General features: G+C 42.4%; 1 protein-coding gene and 1 pseudogene across 7 annotated transcripts in view; both read left to right on the forward strand.

Moving 5' to 3' along the window:
* Positions 1 to 19,746, forward strand: part of Clnk (cytokine dependent hematopoietic cell linker) — a 178,126-nt gene that overhangs the window by 145,668 nt on the left and 12,712 nt on the right. For all 7 annotated transcript variants that reach the window (XM_028758263.1, XM_028758264.1, XM_028758265.1 and 4 more), the window contains 2 exons: positions 11,617 to 11,744; positions 17,181 to 17,258. In XM_028758263.1, the coding sequence (XP_028614096.1) occupies positions 11,617 to 11,744; positions 17,181 to 17,258 (206 nt within the window). The remainder of the gene's footprint in view (positions 1 to 11,616; positions 11,745 to 17,180; positions 17,259 to 19,746) is intronic.
* LOC114613057 lies at positions 5,699 to 7,853 on the forward strand (annotated as a pseudogene).

Here is a 19,746-nt window from a genome sequence, read left to right on the forward strand (position 1 = left end):
TAATTGTATATAAATATAAGTTGAAATTTTCTAATGAGTACTGACACAATGCCTGATTTTTAAATGCTGTCCTATAAGTGGCTCCAGATGGATAGGCAGCTTTCTCTGTGGTAATATTTGCAGCACTCACAAGTTAGCACCCTCAAGCTGATAGCAAGGGTCAGAGTTCATGCCAAAACATGGAGCTGCATAAGAATTTTACTTTAAAATTTAAATTTAATTTTAAATAAAAACTAATTTTTTAATTAAAATTAGAATTTAATTTAAAATTAGAAATTGTTGGCAGCAGTACAGCTTTACTCCAAGCCTGCATTAATCGGGCTGTTTTGCCTCTTGGGGTGTCAACCAACCAACCTCAATACTCTTCACCTTTTGCCAATCTCTTCATTAGGGCCACCCTCCCTCTTCCAGGCTTTGTAGGATGATCAACCTCAAATGTCTCACGTAGGAAGGACTCAGCAGCTTAGCTGCTCTCATTCTGAGGAGGTAAAATCGATGACTCCTCTTTCTGGAGTACAGAGAGCATGCTTCGAATCATTCATTCACAAACTCGTCATCTGACACAGATCCAGATCAGTGGCATTCGGGGGATTGTGTGGCAATTTTGACATTGTTCCATTTAACTAGTTCTGTGAACAGACCGTAAATGCATAATTATTGCCAAATGCTCTTTTTAAAAATAGGACTTCTTAAATATTTAAGCAAGGCATACGGGGTTGAGCGATAATGAATCAGTTGCCATAATTTCATGAAAAATTCATAATCACTGAGTTCTGCTGGGCACAAAGCACGGACTGAGTAATAGGAAATGCTGATAAGGCCGATTTCTCCTCTCAACTTTGTGCTTACTGTTCTGAGCCACAGTGAAAAGACAGTCAGTCACTGCTATTTAAATAACACACTCCCATCCTGAATTCTGCTCCAGCATGACTTACATGAAAGTTTTGAAGTCAATGTTCTTCTCACTAATAAAGGTCAGTAGGCTTTCTCTTGGGATGGCATGCTGCATGACTCCCACCTTTCATGTGTTATTTCTCTTAGATTCTGGATATATGATCAGCACACCCCTAGGATTTTTTTTTTGATAGATTTTTAAGTTATTTATTTATTTAGATCCCAAACACTACTTCCCCTCCAGGTCCTTCCCTCACTCCTCTGAGATGATGTTTCCTCCCCACATACTAAGTCTCTGCCAGATTAGGCTCATCCTCTCCTACTGAGGCCAGTACAAGGCAGTCGTGGGGACTGACCTGCACATCTGCTACATATGTACCAGGCACCTCGTTCGGAGCCATGTATGTTCTTCGGTTGGTAGCTCAGTATCTGAGAATTCCCAGGGGTCCAGGCTAGTTGACTCTGTTGGTCTTCCTGTGGTGTTTCCACCCTCTTCAGGGCCTTCAATCCTTCCCTCAACTATTCTGTAGGTGTCCCCGACCTCTGCCCAATGTTTGGCTGTGGGTATGTGCATCTGTTTCAATCTGCTGCTAGGTAGAGCCTCTCAAAGGACAGTTATGCTAGGCTCCTGTCTGTAAGCATAACAACAGGGTATCATTAATAATGTCAATGATTGGTGCTTGCCTGTGGGATGGGTTTGGAGTTAAGCCAGTTATTGGTTGGTTATTGATCTTCAGTCTTTGTTCCATCCCTGCATTTCCTTTAGATAGGACAAATTTTGGGTCAAAGGTTTTGTGGGTGGGTTGACGTCCTTATCCCTCCACTGAGAGTCCTGCCTGGCTACAGGAGGTGGCATCTTCAGGTTCCGTGTTCCCACTGTTAAGCATCTCAGCTAAGGTCACACACATTGACTCCTGGGAGCCTCCCCATCCCTGGTCTCTGGGACTTTCTAAAGATTCCCACCTCCCCACCCACCCCCTGCAGCTGCAGATTTCCATTCATTCTCAAGGTCCTCTGGGCATCTCTCCTGTCTCTCCCCACACCTCACCCTGCCTCTCCATTCCTGTCGCCTTTCCTTCTCCCACCCAGTTCCCTCTCTCCCTCTGCCTCCTATGACAATTTTGTTTCTTCTTCTAAGTGTGATTCAAGCATCTTTGCTTGGGCCTTCCTTCTTCTTTAAGTTCTTTGGGTTTGTGGAGTATATCATGGTTATTCTACACTTTACGGCTAATATCCACTTATCAGTGAATACATACTATACATGTCCTTTGGGGTTTTGCCTGCAAAATTTGCCTGCAAAATTCATGATCTCCTTGCTTTTAAAAACTGAATAGTATCCATTGTGTAAATAAACCACCTTTTCTGTATCCATTCTTCAGTTGAGGGATATCTTGGTTGTTTCCAATTTCTGGCTTTTATTAAGACTGCTATGAACTTAGTGGAGCACGTATTCTTGTGGTACGGTGGAGCATCTTTTGGATATATGCCCAGGAGCAGTACAGCTGGGTATTCAGGTAGTACTATTTCCAATTTTATGAGAAACTGCCAGATTGATTTCCAAAGTCGTTGTACAAGTCTGCAATCCCACCAGCAATGACAAAGTGTTCCCTTTTTTCCACATCCTTGTCAGTATGTGCTGTCCCTTGAGTTCTTGATCTTAGCCATTCTGATTAGTGTAAGGTAGAATCTCAGGGTCATTTTGATTTGCATTTCCCTGATGGCTAAGGATGTTGAACATTTCTTTAAGTGCTTCTCAGACATTTGAGATTCCTCTTTTGAGAATCCTGTTTAGCTCCTGTTTTAGTTGAGATTCTCTAGAGCCACAGAACTTAGGGAATGTCTCGATATGTTAAGGGAATTTATTGGAATGACTTACAGTCTATAGTCCCAATTAATACAACTATGGTCAGATGTGAATAGGAAGTCCAAAAATCTAGTAGTTGTTCAGTTCTGTAGCGGCCGAGCTGCCCCATGTTTGGGGGCCACCCTATATCTGCCCGAGCTGGTGCTTCAATTTGTGGGTCAGGGTCTAGCAAGAGAGAGTGGGGACAGAGAGGTGCAAAGGATGGAAACGAGACAGAGTCTGGTCTATTTTTTTCCTCAAGTCTCTCCTTGAGTCTCTCCTTGAGTCTCGCCTTTATTGAAAGGAAATCATGGGTATATATAAGCACAAGCAGGGGAACGCAGCTGAAGATGCTTTACCACGTGCACTCTGCAGCTGGGGGCAATAAACAACAAAAGAAGATATGTAAGAAAAGCAAGATAAATATCAGAGTGTGCTCAGCTGTTGTAGGCTGTTAAAAACAAGTCTCTTGTTAGGGTATATGGCTCAAGATGGCTGCAAAGATGATAGCCGCTTTCTGCTCAGAGTCGGCTCCCAACACAGTTCCACAAGGTTTGTTGTTTCAGCTGGTCTTCTGTATAAGCTGGAATCCTAAAGAAGTAGGTTCCAGCAGATGTGCTGGCAAGTAAGTGCAAGAAGGAAAAAAAGAATGAGTCTTCCTTCTTCCAATGTCCTTATGTAGGCCTCCAGCAGAAGGTGTGGCCCAGATTAAAGGTGTGTACCACCAGGCCTGGATATGGAACTTGCTTTGTCCTAGGCTGGCCTTAAACTCAGAGATCTGCCCACCTCAGTCTCCTGGGGTTAAAGGTGTGTTCTACCTTGCCAAGGCCTAAACTTTTCATGGCCACTATGCCTCAAGATCTCCATGTCAAGATCTGGGTTAGAAGCCTGTGTCTTCCAGCCTCAAGATCTGTATCACAAGTGTGCCCTCCATTTCTGGATTGTAATTCATTTCAGATGTAGTCAAATTGACATCTAGAAATAGCCATCATAGCTCTGCACCCCATTTTTAAAATTGGGTTACTTGGTTTGTTGGATTTTATCTTGAGTTCTGTATGTATTTTGGATATTAGCCCTCTACTGGATGTTGGGCTAGTTAAGATTTTTTGCTAACCTGAAAGCTACTGTTTTATCCTGTTGATGTTGTCCCTTGCCTTACAGAAGTTTTCAGTTTCATGAGGTCCTATTTATCAATCTTAGGGCCTGCGCCATTGGTGTTCTGTTCAGGAAATTGTCTCCTGAACCAATATGTTCAAGGCTATTTCCCATTTTCGCTTAGATTTAGTGTATCCGGTTTTATGTTGAGGTCTTTGATCCATTTGGACTAGAGTTTTGTGCAGGGTGATAAATATGGATCTATTTGCATTCTTCTACATGCAGACATCCAGTTAAACCAACACCATTTGTTGAAGATTCTTTCTTTTCTACAATGTATGGTTTTGGCGCCTTTGTCAAAAATCAAGTGTCCATAGGAGTGTGGGCCTTTGATTCTATTTCATTGATCAGCCTGTCTGTTTCTGTACCAATACTATGCACTATTTATCTGTATTTTATACTATTGCTCTGTTGTACAGCTTGATGTCAGGGATGGTGATTCCTCCAGAGATTCTTTTATTGTTCAGGATTGTTCTGTATGTTCTGGGTTTTTTGTTGTTCCATATGAAGTTGAAAATTGCTCTTTCAATGTCTGAAAAATATTGTTGGAATTTTGATGAAGATTCCATTGAGTCTGTTGATTGCTTTTGGTAAGATGGCCACTTTTTCACTATGTTAATTCTACCAATACATGACCGTAGAAGATTGTTCCATCTTCTGATATCTTCTTCAATTTCTTTCTTCAGGGACTTGAAGTTCTTTTCATACAGATCTTTTAATTGCTTGGTTAGAGTTATACCAAGGTATTTATTTTTATATTATTTGTGGCTATTGGGAAGGCTGTTGTTTCCCAAATTCCTTCTTCTACCTAATTATCATTTGTGTAAAGGAGGGCTATTGATTTCTTTGAGTTAGTTTTATACCCAACTACTTTGCTGAAATTGCTTTTCAGCTGTAGGAGTTCTCTGGTGGAATTTTGGGGACTTCTTGAATATACTATCATATCATCTGCAAATAGTGATACTTGGACTTCTTCCTTTCCAATTTGTATCCCCTTAATCTCTGTTTGTTCTTTTATTACTCTAGCTAGAACTTCAAGTACTTTACTGAATAGAGAGAGAGTGGGCAGCTTTGTCTTGTCCCTGGTTTTAGTGAGATTACTTCAAGTTTCTCTCCATTTAATTTGATGTTGGCTATTGGTTTTCTGTGCATCGTTTTTTATTATGTTTAGGTATGTGCCTTGAATCCCTGATATCTCCAAGGCTTTTAACATGAAGCGATGTTGGATTTTGTCAAAGGCTTTTTCAGCATCTAATGAGATGATCATGTGATTTTTTTCAGTTTGTTTATATGGTGGATTACATTGATGGATTTTTGTATATTGAACCACCCCTGGGATATACCCTACTTGATCACGGTGTTGATGTTTTCTTGGATTCGATTTGCAAGAATTTTATTGAGAATTTTTGTGTTGATGTTTGTAAGTGAAATTTGTCTGACGTTCTCTTCCTTTGTTAGGTCTTTGTGTGGTATAGGTATCAGGGTAACTGTGACCTCATAGAATGAATTAGGTATTATTCCTTCTGTTTCTGCTTTGCCGAATAGTTTAAGAAGTATTGGTATTAGCAATTCTTTGAGAAAAGGTTACTGAAGCCAAGCCGGGCTGCGGTCGCAGTTAGCCTGTGCATCCAGATCCAAGCCTGGAAAGGGTTTGCCTCAAAGGACTCTTCAAGAACTGAACAGAGAAATCCCAAGCGAGCTGCCTGAATCTTCACGAATTCTCTTGTTCTAACTTCCATATAAAGAACCAGGGCCAATCGAATTGGTGACTTTTGGTTTCCACCAGCTGTGGATGCCTTTGACATTATGACTGCAGAAGATTCCACCACAGTCATGAACAGTGATCCAACAGTGGGGTCCTCCACCAAGGTTCCGGAGGGTGTGGCGGGCACACCCAACGAGGCTGCACTGTTGGCACTGATGGAGCACACAGGCTACAGCATGGTACAGGAGAATGGGCAGCGCAAGTATGGTGGACCCACGCCTGGCTGGGATGGCCCGCATCCCCAGCGTGGCTGTGAGGTCTTCGTGGGCAAGATCTCACGTGATGTGTATGAAGATGAGCTGGTACCTGTGTTTGAGACCGTAGGTCGCATCTATGAGCTGCGCCTCACGATGGATTTCGATGGCAAGAACCGCGACTATGCCTTCGTGATGTACTGCCACAAGCACGAGGCCAAGCGAGCTGTTCATGAGCTCAACAACTAAGAGATCCGCCCCGGCCGTCTGCTGGGGGTGTGCTGCAGTGTGGACAACTGCCGCCTCTTCATCGGTGGCATCCCCAAGATGAAGAAGCGCGGGGAGATCCTGGAGGAGATCGCCAAGGTCACCGAGGGCGTGCTTAATGTGATTGTGTATGCCAGTGTCGCAGACAAGATGAAAAACCGAGGCTTCGCCTTTGTGGAGTATGAGAGCCATCGTGCTGCAGCAATGGCACGCCGCAAGCTCATGCCGGGTCGTATCCAACTGTGGGGCCACCAGATAGCTGTGGACTGGGCCGAGCCAGAGATTGATGTGGACGAAGACGTGATGCAGGCGGTGAAGATTCTCTATGTGCGCAACCTCATGATCGAGACCACTGAGGAGACCATCAAGAGGAGCTTTGGCCAGTTCAACCCAGGCTGCGTGGAAAGGGTCAAGAAGATCCGTGACTACGCCTTCGTGCACTTCACTAGCCGTGAGGATGCTGTGCATGCAATGAAGAACCTCAATGGCACGGAGCTGGAGGGTTCCTGCTTAGAAGTCACGCTGGCCAAACCTGTGGACAAGGAGCAGTACTCCCGCTACCAGAAGGCAGCTAAGGGTGGTGGCGGCTCAGCTGAGGCGGTAGCACAGCAGCCCAGCTACGTGTACTCCTGTGACCCCTACACACTGGCCTATTATGGCTACCCCTACAACGCTCTCATCGGGCCCAACCGGGACTACTTCGTGAAAACAGGCAGCATAAGAGGCCGAGGGAGAGGCGCAGCTGGAAACAGAACCCCAGGGCCCAGGGGTTCCTACCTCGGAGGATATTCTGCTGGCCGTGGTATATATAGCCGATATCACAAAGGCAAAGGCAAACAGCAAGAAAAAGGATATGAGCTTGTTCCGAATTTGGAAATCTCTACTGTCAATCCAGTTGCTATAAAGCCTGGCACAGTGGCCATCCCTGCCATCGGTGCCCAGTACTCCACGTTCCAGGCAGCCCCAGCCCCGAAAATACTTGAAGATGGCAAGATCCACACAATGGAACACATGATCAGCCCCATCGCGGTGCAGCCTGACCCCGCCACTGCTGCCGCCACAGCTGCTGCCGTCATTCCTGCAGTATCCACACCGCCACCTTTCCAGGGCTGTCCAATAACTCCTGTGTACACTGTGGCATCAAATGTTCAGAGAATCCCCACCACCGGCATCTACGGGGCCAGCTACGTCCCCTTTGCTGCTCCTGCCACTGCCACAATCGCCACACTACAGAAGAACACCGCGGCCGTTGTGTACGGGGGCTACGCCGGCTACATACCTCAGGCCTTCCCCGCTGCTCTCCAGGTGCCCATCCACGACGTCTACCAGACTTACTGAGACCGGGGACCAGAGCCGAGGCAAGCCACCAAACCCTGCTGAAGGAACACTTTATTATTTATGAAGAAAGAACATGCCAGGTTGGCATGCGTGCAAAACCTGCAAGTGAAGAAGAATGTTATCAAATAGCACACTGAAATATTTTTATATCCATGAAGTTTTCACTCGCATTTTTTTGAAAATGACTTTTCAACTTAGCAGCCCCGCGTTCACACATTTCTAAGAGACTTGCGACGCCTCACGCCTTAATACCATCTTTTCAAACATGTATGCTCCGCTGCATTTGTACAGAGGTTTGGTTTTGTTTTTTAAGGATATATTTTCAGTATGAAGGTTATTTTCTTAACTTCTGCACTCCAGAGTTTTCTATTTTGTAGAAACTTTCAAAGTATATCAGCTATATATATATGTGTATATCAAAAAAAAAAAAGCAATTCTTTGAAAGTTTGGTAGAGTTCTTCACTAAAAGCATCTGCCCTTGGGCTTTTTGGGGTTGGGAGACTTTTACTGACTATTTCTATTTCCTTAGGGATTATGGGACTGTTTAGATAGTTTACCTGATCTTGATTTAACTTTGGTATGTGGTATGTGTCTAAAAATTCATCCATTTCACTTAGATTTTACAGTTTTGTGGAGTACAAGCTTTTGAAGTAAGACCTAATGAACCTTCAATTTCCTCTGTTGTTATGTCTCCCTTTTCATTTCTGATTTTGTTAATTTGGATATGTCTCTGTGCCTTTTAATTAGTTTAATGAAAGGTTTGTCTATCTTATTAACATTCTCAAAGAACCAGCTCCTGATTTTGTTGATTCTTTGTATTGTTCTCTTTGTTTCAAATCGATTAATTTCAGCCCTGTGTTTGACTATTTCCTGTCATCTAACCCTCTTGGGTGTGTTTGCTTCCTTTAGTTACAGAGCTTTCAGGTGTACTGTTAAGTTGTTAGTGTAAGTTCTCTCCAATATCTTTATGAAGGCACTTAGTGTTATGAAGTTTCCTCATAGCACTGCTTTCATTGTATCATATAAGTTTGGGTATGCTGTGCTTTCATTTTCATTGAATTCTAGAAAATCTTTAACTTCTTTCTTTATTTCTGTTGTAGAAAATTTTAATTCCTATTAAGGGTTTCTACCCTAGCTTTGATCATTCAGATCAAAGACACACAACTTTTATTATTTACAATAACCCTTAAATAGCACAAGAGCTGGGCAGGTATCTACCCTTTATGCTATTAGAATCTACTATTCTGTTGATAACCCTGAGTTATTTCTTACTATATTTCATCTGGGCTGATCTTAACTCCTATTGGCCAGCCCTCGGGGCCATGTTTTCTTGACTCCTAACCCATGCCATTTGTCTTTTCCTCCTCACTTCTTCTCTTCTTTGTGGTTTTCCTCTGATCCTAAGCCCAGACCCCAAACCCCGCCTATGTCTCTTTTGTAAAGCTATTGGCTGTCAGAATCTTTATTCATCAATCAGAAATAACTTAGGGCAAGTTTATATAGCATCATTTAGGTCTATATGTGGTCTCTCTCATCTCTGGGGCAACCAGGTCTTGGGGGCCTGTGCTTAGCATTACAATACATAGCAACAGGGCAAACTTCAACATAGTTCTTCCCTGACCAAGTGATCACTGAGTAGAGAGCTGTTAAGTTTCTATGAGTAAGCGGACTTTCTGTTGTTTCTGTTGTTGAAGTCTAGCCTTAATCCATGAAGATCTGACAGAAGGCAAGGGGTTATTTTAATCTTGTATCTGTTGAAGCTTGCTTTGTGCCGGATTATATGGTCAGTTTTGGAGTAGGTTCTATGAGGTGCTGAGAAGAAGACATACTCTTTTGGTTTGGGGTAAAAGTTTCTGTGGATATCAGTTAAATCCATTTGTTTCATAAAATCTGTTAGTTTCACTGTTTCTCTGTTTAGTTTCTGTTTCAATAACCTGTCCATTCGTGAAAATAAGGTGTTGAAGTCTTCTACTATTATTGTGTGAGGTTCAATGTGTTATTTGGGCTTTAGTAAAGTGATCGTTATGAATTTGGGTGCCCTTGCATTGGGGCATAGATGTTTAGAATTGAGACTTCATCTTGGTGGATTTTTCCTTTGATGAGAATGATGTGTCTTCCTCATTTCTTTTGATAGATTAGTGGTTGAAGTCTATTTTATTCAATTTTAGAAAAGCTATACCAGCTTGTTTATTGGGTCTGTTTCCTTAGAAAACATTTTCCAGCCTTTTATGCTGAAGTTATATCTATCTTTGTTGCTGAGGTGTGCTTTTTGTATGCATCAGAATGATGGATCTTGTTTACATACCCAGTTTGTTAGCCTGTGTCTTTTTATTGGTGAATTGAATCCATTGATGTTGAGAGACATTAATGACTAATGATTGTTAGTTCCTGTTCCTTTGATATTGAAGGTATTAGTGTATGTGTCTGAGTTTCTCTTCTTTTTGTTCTGCTGTGAGATGATTAATTTTTTTTGTTTGTTTTCTAGGATATAGTTACCCTCCTTGTGTTTGAATTTTCCTTCTAGTATTCTCTGTAAGTAGAAAGACATTATTTAAATTTGGTTTTGTCATGGAATATCTTGGTTTCTCAATTTATGATGGTTGAGAGTTTTGCTGAATACAGTAGTCTGTGCTGGTCTCTTAGAATCTATTACACATCTGTCCAGAATCTTCTGGCATTTAGAGTCTCTGTTGAGAAATCAGGTATAATTCTGATAGGTCTGCCTTTATATGTTACTTGACATTTTTAATTGCAGCTTTTAATAGTCTCTCTTTGTTCTGTATATTTAGTGCTTTGATTATTATATGGTGAGAGGATTTTCTTTTCTGGTCAAATCTATTTGGTGTTCTGTAAGCTTCTTGTATGTTTATAGCCATTTCTTTCTTTAGGTTTGGGAAGTTTTTTCTGTGTTGAAGATGTTTTGACCCTTTGAGCTGGGAATCTTCACCCTATTCTATTCCTGTTATCCTTTGGTTTGGTCTTTTCACAGTGTCCCAAACTTCCTGTATGTTTTGAGTTAGGAACTTTTACATTTGGCATTTTCTTTGATCAATGTATCCATTTCTTCTATAGTATTATCTATACCTGAAATTCTCTCTTCCATCTCTTGTATTCTGTTGGTGATGCTGGCATCTTCCTGTTCCCTTTCCATCTCCAGGGTTTCCATCTCCAGGATTTCCATCTCCAGGGTTACCTCCATTTGTGTTTTCTTTGTTGCTTCTATTTCCATTTTTAGTTCTTGGACTGTTTTATTCATTTCCTTTGCCTGTTTGATTATATTTTCCTGTATTTTTTAAGGGATTTATTTGTTTCCTATTTAAGGCCTTCAACCTGTTTGACTATGTTTTCCTATAGTTCTTTAAGGGAATTATTTATATCTTCTTTAAAAGCCTTTATCATCTTTATGAGATGGGATTTAAGGTCACAGTCTTGCTCTTCAGGTGTGTTAGGATATTCAGGGCTTGCTGTAGTAGGATGATGGGTGTGGGGTTCTCATGGTGCCATATTGCATTGTCTTCTATTGATTATGTTTTTACACTTGTATTTCACCATCTGATTGTCTCTGGTGTTGGCTGGCCTAGGTGTCCTGGGTTGTAGCAGGCCTCCTAGGAGACAAATGGAACTGTGTGTTTCGAGTTTGAGCTGGCCTCCTGGTAGGCAGGCAGAGCTGTGGGGTGGGGTGCAAAGTGCTGGTCTGTGACTGCTATATGTGTAGGAGTGGACCAGAAGAGAGATGGCACTCTGATCACACCCCTAGGATTTTAAGCCACCCCACCCATCAATTTGGTGGTCTGTAAGCTTCTGGGGATTCGCCTGTCTCTGCCTACCATTTCCTGGTAGGAATGCTGGGAATAAAGTTGTCCAATAGCATCTGGCTTTTACATGAGTTCTAAGGATTTGAAATCTCATCACAGCTGTAAGGCAAACACTTTTACCCACTGAGCTAACTCCCCAACTACACAATTACGGTTCTGGAAGATTACTTCAGGTTCAGTTTGGGGAGGGAGAATGTAGAAGTAGAGGAGTAATCCTGGGAGCACTGCAGTCCCTGGTGAGAAGGTGTTGTCTAGTCCACAAAGATGGCCACAGACAGGCAGAAGTGATGAGGGAGACAGATTGAGATAGCAATGCAACTGCATTTAAGTATAATCTCTTTCCAGACCATACAAGTTTCATGCAACACCGTCCTCCTCAGAGATGCCATGCTGCAGCCAGCCACAGCCCTCGTATGCTGCCCTATGAAAACACAAACTCAGAGAAACCTGTCCCTACAGAGCCCGATGAGAAGGTGAGACGGTAGCTTCTCAGCAAGCTCTTCTAGCAGTCTTGGCATCCAGTGAGAGCTCACTGAGAATGCCCAAAGCAGTGGTGGCCATTTATTGTTTTCCCCTACTGTCTTTGTTAGAGTTTTATTGCTATGATAAGACATTATGATCATAGAAACTCTTATAAAGGAAAACAAATAACTGGGGCTGGCTTACAGTTTCAGAGGTTTAGTCTATTATCATGGCAAGAAACTTGGTGGCACGCAGGCAGACATGGTGCTGGAGGAGCTAAGAGTTCTATGTCTTGATCTGAAGGCAGCAGAAGGAGACTATGTGCCACATTGAGCACATCTAGAGTATTGTAGACCTCAAAACCAACCCTTACAGTGACACACTTCCTCCAGCAAGGCCATATGCACTCTAACAACCCCACACCTCCTAATAGTGCCACTGCCTATGTGCCAAGCATTTAAACACATGAGTCTACGGGGGCCATACATATTCAATCCACCACACATACAAGGACAAATCATTGGGTTTTGATGTTTCTAAAAGGTTTTGTTGTCTCAGATTTCTTTACTCTTTCACCAGATTTTCAACTTGCATGTTTTCTTGCTTCTCAGAATATTCTGCTCATTAATTATGGTGGAGAAGGACATGTGAGAAATTTCAATTTACATTTGTTAAGTTTCATGGATGATTAACTGGGATTTGAACATCTGAGTTCATTTTCCATCAAAAGATTCACACACCACATTTCAACTTCAGTTGAGTATGGCAGCCATTTCCTGAGCACTGATTATATGTGTCAGTCAGTATGAGGAGCTAAGATCCTTGATACAGAAGAGCGCAAGCTAGAAATAGCTAATAAGTGGCTTTATTTATCCATCACATGTTTCATGATCTCTCCTTAAAATCAGTTCCAGTCGCACAATCACCTCTCAGTCCATCCTGCATTTGTGGTTTCCACTAAGAAGAGTGAGTTTTCCTTGTGTCTTATCTGCCCCTTCCTCCAGCAGCTGTAACATTACTTACTAAAGACAGCACCAAAAATGATGGTGCTATTCTAATTCCATATCCTCGGCTTATGAGTGTCCTGCTCCAGACCTTCTCAAGTTTGTAAGTAAAGCATCTGGGATCTCTGATCAATTCCTTGTAATCCCTATAGTACCTCAAATGTCTTTGGTTGGCCTTTTAACTAATCTCTACCTAATTCTCTAATGGCCTCTCATTCTTCCTGTGAACTCTGGAATCCTCTTTCGTCTCCCTTTCACATGCACCTGAATGTTTGTTGTTGTTGTTGTTGTTTTGCTCTGCTGCACTCATAGGCCTTTGGATTCTTGAGTTCTAACTCAATGTCTATATGAGACCAAACTCTCAGAGCCTGACTTCCTCATGGACATGAGAAGAGCTAGGAGTATATCAGTATGTTCCCATTTTCAACAGTTCAGCAACTCTTATGACTTGTGGCAGATCTAAATACTCTCAATAATGAGGTCTGTATAATACTCTGTAAATTGACTGCTTTCCCTTTGCATTGGTATGTTAATAATTTTTTAAAGCAGCTTTCCAGACTACAGACAAAAAAAAGTAAAATAGAAAGCAATTACTATATTCTGCTACTGGGCATTCCCCAAGAGAACTGAAAAAAAGAACCTAACAGGACTTGAATTCTTGTGTTTACATTAGTTATGATAGTCAACAGATAGGAAGAACACAGGTATCCGTTCACAGACAGACAGAGAGAAAGAGAGAAACAAAACATTTCGCGTACACATAAATTAAAATCTGGCGTGTTCTACATAGATAAAATGCAAAAATATGATACTAGATGAAGAAAGACAGACACCAAAAGACAAGCATGTGCCTCCTGCTATTCCTAGAGCAGCCTAGTCTACAGAGATATCAAGTAGCAAGGTGGTTCCTCAGGACTGGGATGAAGAGAGTAATGAAGAACTGTTGTTTAGTGAGCGAGAGTTTCAGTTTGAGAGGATGGAAAATTTCTTGGAAATGGATAATGACAATGGTTTAAAAGCAATAGAAATACACTTAATGCTATGAGTTATGCACTCAAAGTAGCTAAAATAGTGACCCTTTACACTATGTATATTTTATTGTGCATTTTTAAAGGTACAGCAGGACCCCTCAGCCTGCTAAGAGCTCCCAGAGTAGAGGCCTCATGACTCTGTTCAGGGATGACTAGAAAGGTCAGTGCTATTAAAGGTACACTAACATCAAGTGCTGCGCTCTGCGGTCACTCAGAAGACAGCAAAGGACTAAAGACGAGCTCCTCCTCATTGTCACTCAGAGGCCACCAAGGCCTTCTCTCAAGCACTAACCTACACCATACACCCCTCACAACCACATCTGGATATTATAAGAAACCCCAAGCCACAAAGTCTAAGGCAATGGTTCTCAACCTGTGGGTCACAACTCCTTTGTAGATCACATATCAGATATTTTGCATATCAGATATTTACACTGTGATTTATGACAGTAGAAAATTGGTGTTATAAAGTAACAACAGAACAATTTTATGGTTGGGGACATCATAGCATGACTAGCTGTATTAAAGGATCACACCATTAGGAAGATTGACAACTAATAATCCAAGGCATCTTCCAGTGTGACAGACCAAATGAATGAGTGAAGCTCATTATGACTGAGCCCTCCCAAGCCCTGAGACTACCCAGGAGCCCCAGAGTCAGTGCCACAATGACCACAGGGATCAGCAGGCTCAAACTCTGGCAAGGAGATGAGTTCTCACTTTCTTACTGGGAACCAGCCTGAGCTTTGCCTAGGGCAGGATCTGGACCCTCCCCACACTGTAAAACTCTTACTTACGTTGTTGGAAGCCTAATTTGTGCTAAGTCCCCACCAGTTGATGAAATAAAATAGAGGAATTTATTACAAAGGAGGCTTCAAACAAAGTAAGAGTTTGAGTTTCATTTTTTTGTCTGTGTTTATAAAGAACTACTTAAGATATTCTTTACAAGCAATATCTATGAGAAATTGCAAGTATTATGTCCAGTCCACGCTTTCTACAAATGAAAATACCAGGCTAGTTGCTCTCCTGGCTCGAGAAACACATTTCCGTGGCATCCCAGTTTCCTCTCTGCCCCTGTGAAGTCTCGTCCTCCTCTGGCTGCTGACAACCCTCATTTCCATCAACACCCGGTGTCCTTCCTAGAATCCTGTCTAAACAGAACCAGAGAGTGGCTCTTTTGTTCCAGGCTTTGTTTCATGGAGCACAATGCTTTTGAGATTCACTGCCTGTGGTTGCCTGGATTGTGTTTTCCTTTAATTTTTTGTTAGATTCTTTTTTTTTTTTTTTTTACCAATTAAGTCAATTTATTTCAACAGTTGACTTAGATTCTTAATGGACCACAATGTCTGACTTGAATAGCAGAGATCAGAGGATCAATTATAAGAAGTGGCCAGCCTAGGGAAGCTGGAGTGTGTGTGTGTGTGTGTGTGTATGTGTGTGTGTGTATGTATTTGTGTGTGTGTGTGTGTGTGTTAGAAGAGTAGATATATCTGACTGGCCATGTCCATGATATATGATGGCATTAAAGGAAGTGAGGCTGCAGTGAGGTAGGAGTTAGTGTTTGCTGGCCAGATCATGTTCACCTGTGCCCATCACTGGATGGATCATGTTGGTGCTGGGAAGACCAGAGACTTCAATGAGAAACCAAAGACTTGATGTCATGCCCCTGATTATTGCCAACCATGTGGTTGATTTTAACTCACCGAGCCTTTGCTACCCATCTGTAACTAAAATGAGCATTGCCCATCATGCATAGACAAATAATGTGGGAAAGGTTTGAGATACTGAATAAGGAAGGGCCTTGGGGAGGTATGACTCAACATCGGGATCCTGGTAACTCAACAAAGAGATCGGAGGACCATGCAGTCACCAGCACACATGCAATGCCAGGAGCATGGATGCATCTTTCTACAATGTCAGAATTCACTGAGTAATAAACTCACCAGCTATATCAGTTTCATTGGCTGCTATTTCCTAAGTAGTCCTGATTTCCCTTGATAGCTGCTCACTGGCACCCCCAAGATCTTTTACTCTAATGTATATGAATTATCGATATTAACTCTTGGATTATAATTATACCATAAACTGGGAGGAAGGCAGTGACAAAGGATTAAAAAGGGCACAGAGTTTAAAGAGGCCCTAGTGGAGGCAGAGAAGTGATACGCATGCAGGGAGTCACTGCAGGAGGCTAGACTCTAAGGAACCCAGTTGGATTCTTGCCAGAGATCCAAGAATACAGGTTAGTGCTAATCTCAGGATGTAACTGCAGAGGCAAGCCACCTGCCTAGGACACCAAGGTGAGCTTCAGGTCCAAATTCTGACAGACCATAGTGGTTGAGTGAGGAGTAAACAGTGGGAGCTGAGCTGAGCTGGGGCACTGGGACAGCTGGCAGTCTCTTGGTGGAGGTACCTGTGGTCAAATGACAGATGGTTGGGGTTGTTACCATCAGTCATGATGTTAGGGGTCCCTCCCTCCTTTGAAAGAATCCAGATGACACCACTGCACCCTTTCTTGGACTTGCATCTTCAATCACCCCGGTAGGTTTACAGGTAGGAACAAACTGCCTGTGCCTCACGGTCGGTGCTGGACAGGTGGTGGCATTCACGTGCACAGCAAAGTACAGAGTCATCCTTCCTCGAAGGAGAGTCAACTACTACTTTGTAAAGCGAAGTCATCCAGGGAGTGACAATCTGAAAGCCACTTCTGTATACAATGTGGAGTGTCTTAGGGCAGGACACAGTCTATTCCCCAAATACCACACACCACACAAGTCAGTGTGGCATAGGAGAAAGCCAGCAAAGTTACACTTCCAATCTTGATTTTACTACATGACTCCAGGCAGAAGATACACAGACACAGGGCTGCAGCAATCCGCTCTGAACTGTTTTTGCAGTGACCAGTACAGCACAGGCTGCACATGTCCTCAAAAAACCCCACCACATGCAGATTCAGGTATCATTGATGGCTGAGTGTAATCCCAGCACCAGGAGGATCAGGAGTTCTGGGTCATCCTCAGATATATACTGAGTTCAAGGCCAGCCTGTTATACATGACACCCTGTCTAAAAGAAAATTAAATAAAATCATCGACAGATAGAGGGTATATGCTTCCTAAGACTCAAATGATGGACTTCTCCTAATTGATAGGCAGTTCCAGGCCCCTCCCAACGACCACTCTCTTCTTATCCCTATCAACCTCAGAATCCTCAGCTGCAGTGGCTTATTCTGTGTCCATCTCCTCACAGCATCAGTGGACATTTCCAGGTTCCAGAACAAAACGTTCTGTGCTGAGTATCTATCGATTAGTCTGTAATTGGACACTGGTGGAACCAAAGTGGAATTTGAATTAATTAGTCCCTAATGAATACCTCCCTTTGATCCTAAAACATTCTTCATTGGACTTGCACCATAGGATGTCTGGCAGAATGAATGGTACATTGGAGAATACAGTCGTCAGGCAGTGGAAGACGTGTTAATGAAAGAGAACAAGGTAATTCGTCTACGTTGTTCCTGTGGCCATCCCGTGTTTCTTCTGCATGCAACACACACAAAAGTAGGAAGGGGACTTGGGGAGAAGTGCTTCTATGGGAGAGGAAATCAGTGAGAAAGATCAGTGGGGTACAGTTTCTAGTTACTTCCAGGATAACTTTGATAAAAGAACACTAAATATACAGATGAAATTATGGGATCATTTTCTGAAAATGCAGAGATGTGTACGATGGTTTCAAACCTAAGACTTGGTTTTGCCATTTGTCATATATCTGATTCTCCCAAGTTCGTAAACAAGATTTGTTGTTGATGTCTTTATTCATAAAATTAAAAACTGTTTTTAAAAAATATCAGTGCTAAGGGAGGTAGTAGGAAATGGCATGTGGTATCTGGGGTGCCGTGGTCACAACGGGCAGTGCCTCCTTCTGCTCACTTCAAATCTCGTCTCGTTACTAAACAGACACCTATGGTACAATGGGGTCTTTATGTCTGATTTCTTCAAGAAAGGAACAGGTCATGAATGCTGCAATCCAACATATGACAGGTCATGCTGCAGTAATAGATATCCCCAAGATCTCTGTCATTGATCCCAACATACCATTTCTTCACTGCAGACCAGATTCTAGGTAGGTTTGTTTGGGCTTTGAGGGGCTCTGTATCCACCTTTACACTGTGGCTCTTCACACATCTCCCCAAGAGTAACATACTTTGCTGATTCTTTGACCAAACTCTAAGACCGAAGCTAACTTCAAAAAGGATAGGAAGGTTCCACCCTACCATGGCATTCAAATAGAGAGGAATCTGAGTGTTTGTAACTAGGTCGAATGACAATCACAGCATTCATCAAAAAGCAAGTGCCTGGGTGACTACTCTGCCAGGCAAAGAACTACAGTGGATTGCTTAGAAATATTAGAAAGGTTCTGTGGCTTATGGACCACTAAATCCTCAACCAGGCCACTGCTGACTGTGAAACTACAAGAAGGAGACAGTTAATTCAGGAATAAATAATAGGCCTCTAACACATTTAAGAGTGCTCAGAATTGAAGTTAAAAAAATTAAATTATTCATCAGTTTCTATGATAAACAGAACAATGACCATTTTCCACATACAATGTCCAGTCCTAATCCTAGAACCTGTGAATGGATCACTTTATATACAAAAGGAGACTTAGCAGACAAAGTTGGAGATCTTGCAATAGGGAGGTTATCCTAAGCCAAGTGGCCCCCTGTGGTCCCCAATAAGAGGGAGGCAAGGATATAAGGGAACAGATTTGGTTGTGGAAGTACAGGTCAAAATGGTGAGAGCATCATGAGCAATAATTCTGGTGACTTCTAGGGACTAGCAGAGTCACAGACACAGACTCCTTCCTGTCCTCAGGCTAGTCTAGCCTAGTGAGATCCACATTGGAATTTTGACCTCCAAAACTATACAAGAATGACTTTATTTTTAAGTTACTAATTTCATGTTAGCCTGTAAGACAATTGCTAAGAAGCCATTTTAACCCCATCAGGAATAAGTGGAACTACCCCGTCCCCTAGGTGGGGAGGCTGGGCCAAGGTCTCAGTCTCAACAAAGAGATAAGTACTCATCGCACCAAGTCTCAGCTGTTTGCAGCTACAGTGACTGTTCTCAGCAGTGGGGTAAAGACTGAGGGCAGTTATCTGGTCCCCTGTCCCAGGATCTCTGTCCTCTTACCCTGTCAGGGTCTCAGACATGTCTGGCCTCTGCTGAATATAGAATGGGCAGTGGTGAAGGTAGACCCCAGTCAAGGCTCCTCTTCTTGGGTAATCATGCAATGTACCACTACATTTGCATAGTTAGACTTTCACCAACAACAACCTAAGAGGTCCCAGATGCAGAAGCCCACATGTGAGCTGTGATGGGAGAGCACTCTGCATGTCAACGGGCATCAATATGGCAAGGCTTGGTGTTCCTCCAATGCCTGCTTCCTCCCTTTGTGTCTGTGCCGTGTCCTCCTAAGACACAGAGAACACTGTCTAAGCTGAGTGACTGTATTTTCCTTTTCTGTTTCCACTGATTTGTCAGAATGTGTTTCCCATTTACAAGAGATAGTTTTTAATTTACATGAAAGATTTCTCACATTTATTTTGACAAATGCATTGCAGAGTTTAAGATGATAAAACCCCCAGTTTGGCTTCAATTCTTGGACCCAGTCCTCCTTCCTGATCTCTGGCAATGTTCCCTGCTGGAGTCATAAGCCTTTGATCCTGAATGAATGTGTAAGGCAGGGAAAGTTGCAAATGGTTCCTTGTCGCCTTTAACAAATCAGAAGTCACCATGCTTAAGAGTTAGACTTGGAGTTTGGCTTTCAGACTTGTTAACTGTCCAGCCACTGGCCACATGTGACCAAGAACAGCTAATGAATACAGACCACTATAAGATGTCAACTTACTCAAAACATTATGAGACAATTTTTATTATTTTTTGGTAATTAAAAAATACTTATCTGCATTATTTTTATTTAAAT

The sequence above is a fragment of the Grammomys surdaster genome, unplaced genomic scaffold (assembly GCF_004785775.1).
Source record: "Grammomys surdaster isolate TR1022 unplaced genomic scaffold, NIH_TR_1.0 126187, whole genome shotgun sequence".
NCBI lineage: Eukaryota > Metazoa > Chordata > Mammalia > Rodentia > Muridae > Grammomys > Grammomys surdaster.